The 17,347-nt window shown below is 46.4% G+C and overlaps 1 protein-coding gene across 3 annotated transcripts in view; it reads right to left on the bottom strand.

Moving 5' to 3' along the window:
• The window catches only part of RGL1 (ral guanine nucleotide dissociation stimulator like 1), a 257,821-nt gene that overhangs the window by 41,594 nt on the left and 198,880 nt on the right, over positions 1-17,347 (bottom strand). For all 3 annotated transcript variants that reach the window (XM_032463548.1, XM_032463546.1, XM_032463547.1), the window contains 2 exons: positions 17,079-17,156; positions 488-672 (listed from right to left, as the gene is read on the bottom strand). In XM_032463548.1, the coding sequence (XP_032319439.1) occupies positions 488-672; positions 17,079-17,156 (263 nt within the window). The remainder of the gene's footprint in view (positions 1-487; positions 673-17,078; positions 17,157-17,347) is intronic.

Below are 17,347 nucleotides of genomic sequence, written 5' to 3' on the forward strand. Positions count from 1 at the left end.
TTCCCAACTTCTCCAGCTTTTGTGAGGGTGGGAGCAGCACTGGATTGAATTCCTTGCCTGCTGGGGGGGGATGGGGGATGGTTTGTGATGGGTTCTCACCTGACAGAAGGAGGACCCGGTTAGGCAGATGATGAAAAGCGAATTCAGGTTCCGTGCGATCTGTCATGACAGAGGAAGGTAAAAGCTCCCCGAGGAGCTCGTCCTCTTTCCAGTATGGAAAGAAGCTCTGGGAAATCACTTTCCTCGTCTATAAACTGAGGGAGCCAGACCACATAGTCTTGAATATCCCCTTTGCTCTAAAACTCTAGAGGCGCTGAAATTAGCACTTCGATAACCTCGAGAATGTCACACCTGCCGCCAGTCCCCCAGCGGCTTGTCCTGAGGGAAACCAAGGCCTCCTCTTCTACAAACATAGTGGGAACATCCCACCACAGAGGTTCGCAGACCCAGAGCCTAGCTCCTCCCCGGGAACCAGACAAGTACTCACTGTCGGCGTCCACTTCCTGCTTGTGAAACTGCTCGAGAAGGTTCTGCGCCCTTCTCTCCGGGTCAGAGCCTGGCATCATCTGCTTGAGATAGTCCAGCAGCTTCTGCAAGCAAGGGAAGTGCGGGGGCTCTCGGAAGTCCTCTGCGCACTGGTCAAGCCAGGCCCTCAGGATGGAGGCGATTGCGCTGAGGAAGGAAGAGAAACGGAGAGTCACTGCATCCAGCGGGCCGAGGGGACGCAGAACAGCCCCGGCCGGGGCCTGGCGTGGGCGTGCCGTGGGGGACGCGGGCAGGTGGTCAGCAGGTAATTCACCCAGAAGTTCCTGGCAATGTCAGTGAAGGTAAAGCATTTGAAAACGGCCTGACTACCTTTTATTATTTTCAGTGGTGGCTGGGGAGCAGTGGGGAGACTGTAAGTAAAAACAAAAAAGGGGGACCAGAAACTTTGGAAAAACCCACAGAGAGCAAAAAAAAAAAAAAAAAGACAAGCAGAAGAAGATTTAGTGAGTCCCGAAGCAACTTCAAAGTAATCTGTATGCAACAAGATTACGTGTTTCCAATTCTGGATTCACTCAAGTCAGAGACCACAAAATCTACTATACTAACATTTTAGGAAATAAATGACTGACAGCAGGCCAGAAATCTGAGCAAAGGAAGGGCCTGGCTTTCGGAAAGATAAAGGTATAAATTTAATTTTACAAAGATTACCAGGGGTTTCGGCATACCACCAAAAATGTGCTCACACAATTATCCTTTTTGCCTCTCAAATTACAAGAGGACAATGTGTTTCAACTGGGAGAAACTGTAAGCAGAGAAGTTAGGGTTTGCAAGGTAAAGGGGAAACACTTGATAAGCAAGAGCCCCTGCGGAGGCGGTGTCCTCTGACCACTCGGCAGAGTCCGCCCTGGGTGGAACGAGGACCAGGGCCCAGTTCCCTTCAGACACGTTGCTGATAACACGAGCGTGTTCCCTCTCAGTGAGGGGCAGCCTCCCGCTCAACGGAAGAGGCACACAGCTGGCTGACAGAAGGGATAAAAACTTTTGCGTGCTAGTATTCCAGGCTCCACATTCAAAGAAGACTCTACAGCCTCTCCTGGGTCGGCATGTGCTGGGCTGTGTCCACGGAGGGCGCGGTACTTTGTCCCACCGACGACCAGCCATCCCCGGACACAGGGCGTCTTCACTGATGACGGCTGGAGGGGAGGACAGGGACTACATATTCATCGATGCACATTTTATTGACAGAGATGTGACACATGGTTTTAGCTGAAGACCTAACCAAAATGTCTCAGCTGAAAAAAGAAACTTTGGGCAAATTTTAAAATTACCATCGAATTGTACTTCAAACTAATCACTTGCTTAGTTAACAAACTGTAAAGAAACTAAAAAGTATTATGACCCATAAACATGCACATATGACACTGCAGGCTGGGCTGTCTCGGGTGTGTCTAAACTTCACGTCTCAATTTCATAGCAGAGAGCTGGACTGCAATCAAGGCATAAATACAACTGAAGCCAGTGTAATGCTTAACTTTTGGAACTGAAGTACAAACACAGAAGGAAAGTAAATTTATGAACTGTTCTCACTGCTGCGGGGATCACTGCTTCACTAACACGGTCATGTAGGCATCTGGAGCTGCAAAATTCACGTACCAACAGCAGAAACAGATGACATCAAACCATCACTTAAAGCTGGAATTTAAAACCATAGAAATAATTCAACATTTTCTAAAGCTTTCGTCCAGATTAAATCAAAAGGTAAACAAACACTTCATTCCCCTGCAGAAAGCTAGAAGAAATTAATCTGGGCTCTGGGATTAATTGAAAGCACAAGCGAAATGAAATTAATGAACTTCTAGTCAGTGAACCTTCAATATTTGCTTCACTTGTTACATCATCTGCTTTGAATGAATGTTTGTGTTGCCCCCGACTTCATAAGGTGAAGCCTTAACTCCCCCCAAGATGATGGACTTCTAGTTTTTGGGACCCCACACACAGCCTTCATTATTTCTCCTTTCTTCACCAAAAGAAGTATCAGGTATCACGAGCTACAGAAGAAAATGAGGCGGCACTCTAATATTTCATTTGTAAAAGGGATAGGACCTTTTCCACAGTTTCCCTTCTTCGCTGACAAGCATCGATCCCAGAACCAGGATGGGCACACAGGTGGGGTGACAGCCTGGAGCACAGGTAAGCCTGACGTTTGCTACGTTAGCTTAACTCTTACAGAGCAGTTTTGCCCTTCTCAAAAGAAAGGCAATTTAATTTAATTAGCACTACTGCTCACTTAATATTTTTTAATATTTCAGCGAGAGCATGTTCTTTTGACGACACTGATGAAAAACCTAGATATGCCAGGATGAGGATTCACACCCCACAATTAAGGGAGCCAAAAAAGAGCATCTCCCCCTCACAATGAGACCAGCACCCCAAGGACCCTAAGGGCCCCTTGGAGTTTCATAACTTGAATGAAAACCCAAGTAGAAACCCAAAATTACATTAAAAGATAGATATTAAAAGATATTAAAATATCTTCTACTCCTTTACCTCCATCACTGTTTTAAAATTACAGAATGGATTATTTATTGCAAAAAAGTAAATATTATGAGTGTGTATAAACTAAAACAGCAAAATATCTGCTCTCCCTTCATTCTAATCCTATTTACATGACCTTGGGTTACCAGTTTGGACGCTATCCTCCTAGGCTTTTCTATGGAAAGATTTAGATAGATAGAGCACATATGTGTAAACCAACGTGGATGTTTTCCCCCACGAATAGTATGTCATGGACACATCCCTGCCCACCACCTCTAGCTCCCACAGCTTCTCAGGGTCACACAGTGTCCGCTGTGTGCACGCACATGATTAATGTTAAGTATTCTACTGTGCGCAGGTATTTAAGTTACTGTTAGGGTCTTACAACTACAACTACAAAATGTGTGTCCCTGTGTACATCTCTGTGCACCTGCCTACTTCCATAAAGCACATTATATAGTGCTTCCTTCCACAGCAAGCTGCGGCCTCGGTAGGTCCGGGGAGATCTGAAGGGGACCCTTCATTCAGAATTAAAGGGACTTGCCTTTAGGTGCACAAACTCGGACCATCAATCTACTGACTCATTTTATGCTTTGTGACAGTGCCCCTCCCACAGCTTGGCCCAAGAAGGCTTTGAAAGTCCATTACCAACCCAGACACTGAATTAGCTAGGAAAAGGGTTTTCAGGCCAAAGAGGCAGCAAGCCGGAGGAGGGAGAAGCCAGAGAAGGGAAAGACGGACACAGACAGGGCAACACAGCACGAGGCCGGCCCTGCCCTCCTGTCGTGGGAGTGTTTCTCAGCATCCGGGGGAGCGGGCTTTCTGGAAAGGCCTGGACACGGGCCCAAAGCTCACGGCAGCTTTATGTTTGCTTGCCAGTCCTGGAGAGAAATTTTCTGTTCTTGATAAACTAAGAAGTAGTTAAAATGTGAGACGTGTAACATTTCTAAAAGGAAAGGAGCATCACAAAATCATGACAGAGACAACAGGATTGCTGGCCAACGGCTCTTCTATCCTCCCCTTCCTGGCTCCCCTCCTAACATCTAACTTACATCCGAACCAGAACTGCTTTGTTGGAAAGATGTAACGAACCTTGATAATGAAGGGAAAGCCTAGTTTACAGTCACAAACTTACAACGAAGGTGTGACTGTTAAACCCAAGATGCTTCTTGGCTCTGTTCACAGAACAAGAAAGGTGGCTAGTGAAGGAAAACCTGGTCCCCATCCTGGCCGTGCCACTCGTGACCCACGGGAGCCGACGGGTCACTTAGCTCCACTGACCCTTATCTGGAGAAGGGACACAATACCGCCTGCCTTCGTCTACCTGACACCGATCAGCTGAATTTCAAGTGACACCCTGTCAATAAGGACATTGGGATACCTGGGGAGAAACATAACTGTTAGCCGACTTAAAACTACTTGCCACAAGTCACAGAATGAAGGGATTGAAAAGGGTATGGCTCCGTGAAAAGCAATCAGCGCTCGGGAAAAACTCAGAGAAACTGCCACCCGTAATAGACAGAATGGCACAGAATACAAGCCATGCCGCTACAGCAGATCTCACACACACACACACACACACACACACACACACAGACACACACAGAAACACAGACACACACACACACACACACAGACACACACAGAAACACAGACACACACACACACACAGGCACACACAGACACACACAGGCACACACAGACACACACACACACACACACACAGAAACACAGACACACACACACAGACACACACACAGACACACACAGAAACACAGACACACACACACAGAAGCACACACACACACACAGGCACACACAGACACACACACACACACACACACACACACACACACACAGCCCTGACGCATCCTCCTCAGGACAGGCCAATTCAGAAACATCAAAGTGTAATCTGAACTACAAGACATGCTTCTGGAATGATCTGCGAAGACGGAAGAAATAATTTCAGAAGCAAAATGGAAAGACTCAGACTGTGATATAATCTAAACTCAGAAAGGGGAAAAACCAGCATGTGGCCTCCTGAATTTCCAAAGTCATCTTTGGTCGGTTACAGAGCAAAACTCCTCCGTCCCAAGGGGAAGTGTGGATCTGAGGAAGCACGGTGAGGGGTGGCCAGGGTGGGGCCCAAATCTGAGAGCTGAGGGGACAAGCAGGGTTGCTTTTTCTACCACAGGCATTCTCAACAAGACGCAAACCCTTGGAGTGCACTGCTCCTTTCCCAGCCTGCAGTGGTGTGGGAAGGAAGGCATGCCCAGACCTGGAGGCGGTTTCTAAGACTTTTTCTTCTAGTAAAACAGATTCCTGAAGAAAACCAATTCACAGATCAAACCAATATTTATTGAGTGCCCATTATTTTCCATATTCACAAAAACTACTTACGTGGTGAATGTCACAATAGGGGAGTCTAGGGTCCCACAGAAAGATTTACCTTCAGAGAGAATGAACCTGGCCAGGGCTCCAGGGAGGACCCCTCCAGGGAAATAGTGTTAAAGCTGAGATCTCAAAGGTAAGGGAGAGTTAGTGGGGTGAAGACTCTGGGGAAACAGCATAAGCAAAGGACCTGAGGTGGGAGAGAGCACAATGCTCGCAAGCGATGGAAAGAAGAGCTGCTTAAGGAATAGGAAAAGAGGGAGGAATGCAGCATAATGAGATTTGCTGGCCAAACTGAAATCACACTTAATAATACCTGGTTGGAAGATATTAGACAGATGTCCTAGCTGAGAGGTACAGGGAAATAGCTCAGAATTTCTAGTCACTCTCGGGGCCCTTCAGGCATGCAATGCAGAGTAAGAGGGCTCACTGAGAAGGGCTTTAGGCTGCTATTATGCTCAAACCACAGATTTTTAATGCATACATGGATTTTAAGGTAAATGCATTAAATCATATTACAATCAGTCCCATAGGTAGTAAAATTCTCCAGAATTGGTAAAAGGTTTAATAAAAAAATTTCTACGTAAGAAGTTATCTCTCCCATGATGCATAGCTTCCAGGCCAAGAAACAGGATTACCATGACAAAAAAGAATAACTCTGTCCATTTAGAGCTCCTTTCCGGCCCCAGAAATCTGAGATAATAATTTATTGTTACTCAATCGTCAGCAGAAGATAAGACATGGAAACATTTTTTAAAAGCAGCAAAATATTTTTCTATTTTAGGATATTCTCCAAGGATTAGCTCTTTCCCTGATGTGGATAATGAAAAGGTAAGATCTATGCAGAAGGTGGCCTTTGAAGCAGTGTTGCCCGGGACACTGCCAAGCCCTTCGGGTGGGAGCCACTGCTCTCTGCCCTTCAGGGAAAGAAAGCAAAGCAACCTTGACCCTGACTCCGAGCCAGACCCTCCACCTTGTTCTCCTAGTCACAGAACAGTCTTCTTCTGTTCCAGGGAAGGCTGCCAGTTACAGGCTGCCTCTGAGACTCCCAGCTAGATGGTTTTCCTGATGAGAAAGAACAAAGGAAGGTACAGAGATTTCCCACCCTCCCCCCTGGTTGTTTTTTTTTTTTTTTTTTTTTTTTCTGAAAAAGCATGGAAACATTATTATCCAGGCTCGTCAAGGTTATCTCGCAATGTTTTCTTGTAAATTTTGGTACTAACGGTGATTAGAACACTGGGAGGGAAAGAAAAAGAAGAGTCAATAAGAGAGACCCAGGGGTATGAACACAACGAAGCCAGAGTCAGGGAGAAGCACAGAAGATGCGAGGGGCCACGGGGTGGGGGGAGAACAGAGGAGGCGCCAAGGCAAGGAGGAGGAAGGGGAGACCGTGATGGGCAGGACACATGGGGACACAGAGTGACTGGGGGCACGGAAGGGCCGAGGAGGGTGGGGAGAGGGACCCAAAACCAGTTCCTCAAAACCAAGAATGTTTACACATCTGTCTTTCATCCCAAACGACGTGTGCAGGCCCTGGCATCTAAAGGTAAATTTAAGAAATGGAAGAGAATTATTGTGCATAGACGTAACCCTGTATCACCAGGCCTTCCTCAGGACGTCAGCGACTGCATTCCATTAGAAGAGGAACAAAACTAGGAGGTCTCTGAAATGCCTGTTTTTCATGAGCAGTGTAGCCAGTGTGGCTAAACACGCTCTCGGGAGTCAGACTAGCCTAACCTCTCTCCACCTCAGCTTCCCCGTCTGTAAAATGGGCACAAGAAGATATCCCTCCTCACAGAGTTGGTTTGAGGCCCAAAAGGGATGACACATAGAAAGTATTTAGAACAGTCCTTAGGACATAATAAGTGCTCAAAAAAAATTAGCTATTTTCATTTTTTAAAAAAAGAACTGCCGTCTATAAGCCTAAGGACTAAAGGCAGAAGGAACGACACTTAAGCACCGGACTCTAGCTGAGAGCTGTCTCCCCCAGGGGCACGAGTTAACGATTCTGATGCTGCTACACCTGTGTGCCGGAGCTGACCAATTCAGTAAACGGAGGGCAGGTGGTGGGAGCCAGTTTTCACGCTGTGGGAGCGGAAATGTACAAGTAAGTAACGGGAGGTGGCTGGAATGGTCCATGTGGTAATGGACTAGAGTTGAAGACATCAGTAAGAACTCATATTTAACATAATACAGATACAGATGGTTATACAGAGAAATATTTATATATTTATAGATATGTATATTTACATAATTAATAATACACATGTACGTCCTAGCCATGTCAGCTGAGGGGGCCTAAAAGAAATGATGCCCAGCCGCAATGAGCACACCTAGTGCCCAGATCTTGGTTTCTAATACCGTTCTCCAATAAAAAGGACCAGGTCTCCTTGAAGAAATGGCTGATTCTAGGACTGGGGTGGGAAATATACCAGATGAGTCTAGAACATCTTGTCATGCCACAAAGTAAGGAGGGGACACAAAGTGAGGACAAACACAATAATGGGGGCATGTCCAGGTGACAGGGGAGTCAACCCAAAGAGCTCCCAATGGCCAAAGCTGGAACAATCCGAGCAAAAAAATAAAAGTAGCGTGGCATCATATCCCACAGTATAAAAGAAAAATCCATGAGACATGGAGACAGCCTAAATGTCCATCAACAGAGGACTGGATAAAGAAGATGTGGTATATTTATGCAATGGAATACTACTCAGCCATGAAAACCGACAACATAATGCCATTTGCAGCAACATGGATGTTCCTGGAGAATGTCATTCTAAGTGAAGTAAGCCAGAAAGAGAAAGAAAAATACCATGTGAGATCGCTCATACATGGAATCTTAAAAAAACAACAACAACAAACAAACCAAAACATAAATACAGGACAGAAATAGACTCACAGACATAGAATACAAACTTATGGTTGCCAAGGAGGAGAGGGGTGGGAAGGAATAGACTGGGAGCTTAAAATCTGTAGATACTGACAGGCATATGCAGAATAGATGAACAGATTATACTGTATAGCACAGGGCAATATATACAAGATCTCGTGGTGGCTCACAGCGAAAAAGAATGTGACAATGAATATATGTATGTTCATGTAGAACTGAAAAGTTGTGCTCTACACTGGAAATTGACACAACATTGTAAACTGACTATAGCTCAATAAAATAACATTTTTAAAAAATCTATGAGTCCATACTGATGTAAATAAGCGGTTGAATAAATTAATAAATGGGGAAGACAAAACTCTCACGCAGAAGTTTTCCAAATCAACCGGGTCGATGCTTCACCCTAAAAGAGGAGGAGCAGGACTCCCCACTCGCCAAGTGTGGGCTCAGCGTAGCGACGTCCTCCCAGATGATACAATACGGAAAGGAAGGGGAGGGGAAAAGACATTTCCTGTGAAGAAACTGCAAGAAGGACAACTTCAGCCAGGTCATCAAGGCGAAACCCATCAACAGTCATAAACCGTGTTCACGTTCTGTGGCCTTGATGCCTTGGAATGAGAATGACGCGTCATCTCTGTGACGCATCTCCCAAAGCCTCAGACGTTCAGTCTGATTATAAGGAAGAATATCAAACCTAATTACGAGAAAAAGAAATCTTATAAAGGGGCATCCTAAAATACACCTGACCAGTACTCCTCAAAACTGCCCCAGCCATCGAAAACAGGAAACGTCAGAGACTGTCACAGCCAACAGGAACCTAGGGAGATACACCAACAAAATGAGCACAGTGTCCTGGATGGGGACCTGGGGCGGAAAAGGGACATGAGGTAAAAAATAAGGGAATCTGACTCAACTATGGACTTGGGTTAACAACGCACTGGTCCATTAATTGTTACAAGTGTACCATACTAATGTAAGAGGTTAGTGACGTATCAAACTGTGAAGGGAGTATGTGGGAACTCTGTATCATTTGCTCCATTTTTATATAAATCTAAAATTGTTGCTTAAAATGTCCTATGGGGAGGGAAAAAATGAACAGGAGAGTCCAACTGAAGTACTTAAAGAGAAATAGTCTCGTTTTTATCACAGAGGAAGAAGCAGAGGCCACAGCGTGTCAAGGTTAAGGCCTGGGTTAAACCCACTCTTTCATTCATTCACTGTGTGACCTTGGACGTGTTCCTTAACCGATGTCTCGGACCCTCATCTGTAAATCAGGAATAATAACACACAGCGTTATTACGAGGATGTTGAAGGCGTACACGGTGCTTCACCCAGGGACTGCTCCTACGAAGCCGTCAATGAGTGCCAGCCTCAGTATTAGAAAGAGATATTGCCACTCAGCAAAGCTGGTTTTCAGGGACCTCAATAACTCATTATTCTCCAATTACTCACAGTCTGAGAAGGGAGTTTTTATGCTATAAATAGGCCTCTAATGAAAAATTTGCTGAGGCATTCTGCAGTTTTCAGCATTGGGATGGCCTTTCTGTTGATGACGGCAGATGCTACCAGGCAGCAGGAACAGGAAGCAGGCGCTCGGGCGGACGGGCCTTCCTTCTCCTTTCCTCACATCCTGCAGCCCATCTCCTTCCCCAGGAAACAAGCCCAACTTCCACAATTCTAGCAGCTGTGTGGGGACCTGGCTTGGGGTGTTCCTTATTAACAGAGCCAGGCAAAACAGCGTGGGCTAAAGGAAATAATCCCAAATTTTAAAATCTCAGAATGCTAACCAGCTCAGCCATCCATCACCACAGTGATACTGCACCCTGGCTCTTGATGAACTTCTGTCCGCAACGCTTTGACTGTGATGCAGGCAAACGGGTGGGTGCGGAGGGGGATTCACGAGCGCTGGAGATCCCAACGCTCTTTGAAATGCAAGGACCAGGAGCAAAATGAGGAGGAGCAACCCCGGTCCTGGAGTCTGGTGGACCTGAGGTCAAACACCAGACCTGTCACTTGACCAGCTCCTAGACCTTCGTCAAAGTGCACTACTTTTCTGAAGCCTCAGTTTACACACCTTACACCATACACACCATAAAATTACACACCACAAAATGAGGACAACAGCTTGTAGCATGTCTCTGGCGGTAAAAGCAGGTACACAATGCCCAGCGGAAAGCCCTCCGGCAAAGCAAATGCACCCCGACCTGCAGCCGGTGGTGGGGCCGGCGCCGTATGTGTCATCATTTTCCTCTTCTGCAAGGCTTCAGGACAACCAAGTGACAGTGGCTGGATGTGGTGTCTGTCTACCCTTCTCTAACACGCAGACCATCTTAAGAGATTCTCAAGTGACCAATTACTCCTCTTTCTGCATCGGTGACGGTCCGTGCTGTCTCACTCCTCCTTCAGCAGAAAAGGAACTTTTCCTTGGGAGCCTACACTCGTCCCTGAAGTGCACAACTTTGATTCAAGATTTTCAACGACTTTTAAAACTGTAATTTCTCTTTTTCATTTTGTCCAGTATGGGTGTTTTAAAGACATATCAGGCTCTTTTACATGGCATATGATGTCTCCATTTCTTGGGTTTTACTTTTTAAAAAATGCTCCTTTCACATTTTAGCTTTCAATTCTTCTAAATTTGGAGTTGAGTTTTAAATCTGATTTTTGCTCTGTTCTTGACCCCTCTTTCTTTTCCCCGTTTTTGTTACAATCACTCAGATCGATTTCAATTGCCTTTGTAGGACATTTGAATTTGCTGGAATGAATACTGATTGCAAACTCTCTCAATGGGAGGACTTATTAAAAAAAAAAATATTTTCCACTGTGAAGTTTCCCAGATATTTAAGAATCACAGCCAACTCTCTTGAACTCATCTCCCTTTTCTTTAAATTGTTTCCAACATCTTGGATTGCTCCTATTTACATGACTCTTCACCAGTGACTAAAATCTGGTGTCGCTATTCACAACTTCTGGGAAAAGATGACAAGAATGACATTCATATTATCTGAATGTGCGCCGATTACAGTCGAATGATTTCAGCAGGTTAAAGCACTGCTGTGGTGAGGAGTGCGAGAAAACAAAACAAAGGCCCTCCAGGAGGGAAGCGATGGGGGTCAGTAACAGGAAACAGAAACGACTTCAACATTATAATAGTCATTTTAAAAAGGAATTAAAAAATGTCATTCCTGAAGAGTTTTGAACCTCTTTAAATAAGTTATGTATATATATGATATTCTGATCTCAAATGTATTTCAGAGAATGAAGACTCCCTGTGTCAAGGCTCTGTGTGGTTCCATCCCTTCTTCACACGCTCTTTACTTCTGAACTCAACGAATGTAATAAACCAATGCTAGGGAAGGTTTCTTTTTTCCATCTGGTTCAGATTTTATTACTCTAAAGAGACAGCATCTCATCATGTAAGCATGTCAGCAGGAAAGAGGAAGAGGGCGCAGGTAGGGTGAACATGGGCAGAGGTGTTGTCTTCTGGTGTAGGAAGAGACTTTTCTGCTCTCCAAGTAGCGACCAGTTTAGGGACTACACAAATAAACTTGGCACTGGCTCAGCATGGCCAGCAAGTCTAGCGCTAACATCAGAAGTCGCTGTGTGGCAGATTCCAACTTCTAGAAGCCTTGGGAGTTGAATTCCTTGCAACTAAAGGAATTCCTGGGTTTTGCCAGATGACTTTAAAGGTTCTGCTATCACACAAAGCCGGAACCGGGCATACTTGGGGCTGGAATTACAAGTGGAGTCACGGCACAACCTGATACTTTTTTGAAATTCATGAGGAACACTAGCCAGTTGTGGTCCAAGACACCAGAAACCAACCTTTCATCTTGACTGTTTCATCTGCATTTCCACGTTCTCCTTCTTTCAAGTTCTTTTATCCTCTGAAAGGCTGATTAGATCCATATTTAGAAATACAGGAAAGGCTGTTATCTTGGGACTTGGGAGCCTGTATCAAATGTAAGCCTCGCTCCATGCTTTACATCAAAAACTGAAAAGCCAAACAATTAGTTGAACATTTTTCTTGTCACAGTTGAAGCCAGTAGTGACTCCCCACCTCCATCCTGTCACCCCTGGCCTACAAAACTGAAGGCATCTGCCCTAAAACGGGATGTGTGCTTCTTAGGATGTCACTGAATTCCTGCCGCCTGTTTCCCACCTGAAATCACCAGACGACGGACTGGCAGCAAAGGAAAACAAGGGGCCTTCTGCCGTTCCTCGCCCGGCCCCGCACCCGGTGCGCTGGCCCATCTCTTTATTTATGAGCTTAGTGAGCAGCTCTGATGTCGCGATTAGTAACAGGCTGTGTTCTTTCTTCCCTGTTTTATCAAAACTGGTTACACCGTCTTTCCAACAGAGATAAGCAGTCAAGGGACACCTCTCAGTCAGCATAATATTTGGACCACAGCTCTGTTTCCGATATTCATTTTCATTTTTAAGAAGATGAAGAGAAAGCTTAATAGATTTCATCCTGGGATATCATTGAACTTGAAAAGACCTCAGAGCACCCATGTTTCGGGTGAAGGGACCGAAACCGAGAGAAGTGAAGTGACTAGGTCACATGGCTGGGAAGTGACAGTGATGGGGGAGGAGCCCGAACCCAAAGTCTCCAGCCTCCTCACCCAGGGCCCTTCCTGTGGCGTGAGGCTGGCCCCGCGGCCACCACAGCATTTGAGTCGCCTAATGATAAGTAGGGGCATGAATAAATGAATTCCCAAGTCAGTGTGGTCCTATCTTTATGGACATTTAGATGTTCACAAAGAAAGACGGTTTTCAGTTGAGGACTGCGGCCTCATCGCCATACAGAGGGTGTCTTACCTAAGGCACTACTGACACTGAGGGTCAGGTCATTCTTGCTGTAGGGCGGAACGGGGCTGTCTCGTGAGTGGTCGCTACCCACTAGGTGCCAACAGCATCTCCCCACCAAGTTGAGGCAACCAAAGTTCTCCAGACACTGCCGATGTCCTCTGGGGGCAAAATCGCCCCTTTGAGAAGCTGCCAAGTGGCCGTGTCTCCCGTACATCCATCAGCCAGCAGGCGCCTTCAGTCACTGCCACAAGTCAGAAGCCGGAGTGCTGAGACGATCAAGGACCTTTCAACACATTATATGTGGATCGTATTCCCTAATTTCTTCCCGGAAAGACAAAGCTGTGACCCTAATCGAGTCATAGAAACGATCAGAGCTTTTGAAAAAGAGAACAAAAAGGTAATGGTGGAGTGAGATGAAAAATAATAAAAGAAGTGGGGGGAAAAACAGTAAGAAAGAGAAGAAAAGGGAATGGAAAGAAGAAAGGTCAGCAGAGAGGAGGCATCTCAGCATCCCAAGGGTCTCAGGACAGAGTGACCCATTATTAGATAAAGAGGCACATTTTCATCAAGCCTGGTTTTTTAAAAAAGGCAATGTGGTCTGAGAAAAAGGGTCAAGAACTTTCTACCAATTCATTGTGAGGCTTTACGAAAGGACCATTGTCCCCAGACGATGGTCCCCTCAGGGGAGTTGTTCTGTGTGAAGCTCTTTGTTAAGGCCTCAGATGCTTAAAACTGTAAAGCCCTTTAAAACAGCTTCTCCTGGAGTCTCACCCACGTTTCTGTTCCCCGGTGCACAATGAGTCTGAATGACGTTTTAGAATAGGCCTTTAAAGGAATGAGCGTGACTCTCACATCCAGGGTACAGATCAATTTTCCTTAACTGCTACTTCCCAGAAACCTGTTTAATCTCAAAACAGCCCCTGCAGAACAGGAAAGCTCCAAGTATTTTCATACTGTTACTCTCCTGGGAGCAGAACGTTCAGACGGCTAGCTGCATGGTGGGTCTAGATGTGATGCGATTCCAAAGCACGTGGGTAACAACACGCTTCTTTCTGAATCTGGTCACGGGTCAAGGTTCCATTTGACAAGCAAGCCACTCAATTTTCATAGTATCTCTTTTTTTATACATGTTTAAAGACACTTATTATAAAAAGGTTCTTTTTAAAAAATATTATTTCAGTACGTTTTCGTGGATAAACAAAACAAACAACAGCAACAAAACCCCTCTAATCCTACGATGCTCGAACTTTAAAATGCACGGGAACCACCTGAGGACCTGGTTTAAATGCAGACTCTAATCTAGGTCTGGGGCAGGGCCTGAGAGTCTGCATCCCTAACAAGTTCCCCGGGGATGCTGACGCAGCTGGTCCGCGGACCACACTTTGAGGAAGAAGGTTGTAAGTCCGACGTGGGACTAATCATTGACTCTAAGGAGCGTCTGCCGTACATGCTAGTGAACAGGAAGTAGGTGCGGATGAGAGGTGGGGCGCACCTGGTCGTGAAGGATTTATGGGCTAGGCAGTGGCATTTGGATTGGGCACAATAATAAAGAACTACAAATAATTAAAAAAAAAAAAAAGAAGTCTGTAAGGCTAATCCATTTCTCCAAGTCACCTATCTGAATATACTGTTTCCCTCCTGCAAAAATGTTTGTAGGGCAGACTGCCCACTGCTTACCAGGAACGTCCAAATTCTCCTGCGAGAAATTAGACCCCTCCATGGCAGCTTCAGCTCCGCTAACTGCCTTCCCCCAGCATAAACACAGAGCGGCAGCAAGCACCAGTTCTGCGTTGTTCCCCCAAATGTCACGCGCACTGCGTCTCCCTGCTTTGGTCCCACTGTTTCCTCTTCCTACCACCCAACTCTTCATCCTCCTTCACGGTCTGCTTCAAATGTCACCTCTTCCAAGAAGCCTCCCCAGACCCTCTAGGAATGAGGCATTGATTCCCTCCACTCGCCACATCTCGCACTTGGCATTCAAATATCTACACTAGTGTGTTTGGTTTTCTGGAAGGTTATGATCTAACCAATAAAATTATAAAACTACCTGACACCTAACTCAGGAGTTAAAAAGATACTCAGTTTTCTCATGTTCACATCCCCGGCTCCTGGAAAAAGCAGTCCATCGGTCAATCCTCTGAAGAGTTAAAAATCCCGCAGGGTGACCTCCCCCTACGCTTGACCCCAAAGTGACTGTTGGCACAGGGGGTTCAAGCGCCCTGGCACATAACCCGTCTGCTCGGGAGCCGCACTCCTACAGCAGCCCGTACGCCTGCCACGTGGACGTTTGCTTCAGTGCGCCTCCGTCATTCTCATCAGCATAAACTACCTCCCATTTTTAAAAAACACGCACACAACAAAAAGACCACCCCTTGCCCTCATCGTCCACCCTATTTCTCTGCTCCCCTTTACAGCCAAGCTCCTCCGAAGAGCTGTTAAACGTGCCGTCCCCCCGCCCTCCCCTTCACCCTCCCTCGGGTCACACTTCCACCCACCGAACTGCACCTGCCAAGGGGGCCAAAGATCGAAGTGATGCAAAGGCAGCTGTCACTTCCCAGACTCCTCACCTGAAGTCTGGGCAGCTTCAGACACTGCCTGTCACTCCCTCTCCAAAACCCCTTCTTCGATGCTCTTCTGGATCACAGCTTCTTTCTTCTCTGCCCCCTTGCCTGCTCTGCTCCAGTCTCCTCTGCTCGACCCTCCACTTTCCTAACTGTCAACACTGGAGGGAACCAAGGCTCAGTCTTTGGACCCTTCCCTTCTCTTTCTACCCTTCGTCCCCAGAGGTCACATCCAGCCCCACAGCTTTAAACACCACGTATAAACTAAGGATGCCCAAATGTACACCTCCAGTCCGGACTTCTCCCTGGAATCCAGACGCACCCAATTACTTCAAAATTAACACATCGCAGGAGAAATTGTTGACACAGGCTCTCCGCCACACCTGCTCCTCCCACAAGACTCTTATCTCGTGAAGCCGAGGTTCTGTTGTCAGATGCTCACACCGCAACTCTTGGAGGCATCCTTGCCTCCTCCTCCTCTCATATGCCCCATCCACTCCGTCAGAGCCTCCTGTCAGCAACACCTCCAAGCCGTTACTGTCGCCATGATGATGGCGACGACTCCTGTTACCACTACCTGTCGCCATGATGATGGCGACGACTCCTGTTACCACTCAAGTCCACGCTGCCATCAGCCCTTGCCTGGACCATGAAAGGGTCCTAACCGGGCTCTGTGCTGCCCCTCGGCTCCCACTCTCAATGTCATGGTCTGTTCTCCACACAGAGCCAGAGGAAGCCTTTTCAATATAAATCGGGCCACAGCACTGTTCTCCAAAAACCTTGTAAGTGCTTATCTTCCTCAGAATAAAATTCAACATCCTTCCCCAGGCCTTCGAGTCCCCACACGACACGGGTCCCCAGTGCCCACAGATCCCGTGCCCGGGCACACGCTGCCTCGCCTGCTCTGCTGCGGCCTCACTGCCCTCTCCTCTGTTTCTCGAGCACGGCGCCTGCCCAGAGCCTCTCCCACGTCCTCCCTGCTGGACACGCACCAGGCCTGGCCTGTGCTGCCCTCAGCTCGTGCTCCAGCAGCTCTGTTGCTGACATCCTATGTTAGCCAGCCTCCCCACTGCGATCCAGCCCCCCTGCCTGCTTCATGCCTTTTTGCGTGGATTTCAGTCTCTCTCTGCTGAAATATAAATGTTGTAAGAGCCAGGATTTATTTATTTTGTTCACAGCTTAGCCCTTAGCACTGGGCCTGGCAAACAGTAGGTGCCCAATACATTTTTACTGAGTGAATAAATGAATATCGTTAGATAGTCAAAAAATAGTTCTATGACTTTACGTATTGTGGGAAAAAAGCCATGGCGATGTTCCAAAGGAATTTAAGAACTCTACTAAATGACATTCTTTTAAGACAATAAGCCACACTGAGCGCTCGCAGGGCCGAGAAGAGGCAGACTCACTTCCTGATCACCGTCTTCGACTCCGATGAACTGTGGCCTCCATCGTCTTCACAGCTTGGGCTTGTCAGGTTTCCGTACCTTCACAGAGAAAAGCAAGTGAACAAAAAAATCAGTCAACAGTGTTGGAAATAGAACAGTGTCTATTCATTCCAATCACAAGATAACAGCTACACTTTTCAGGAATAATTAAGGAAAGTAACATTTATAAAATAGCATCAAAAAATGGTACTGCACATATGCAGTGGTCACTGTTTCCAAGAACGTTTAGA

The sequence above is a fragment of the Camelus ferus genome, chromosome 21, assembly GCF_009834535.1.
Source record: "Camelus ferus isolate YT-003-E chromosome 21, BCGSAC_Cfer_1.0, whole genome shotgun sequence".
Classification (NCBI taxonomy): domain Eukaryota; kingdom Metazoa; phylum Chordata; class Mammalia; order Artiodactyla; family Camelidae; genus Camelus; species Camelus ferus.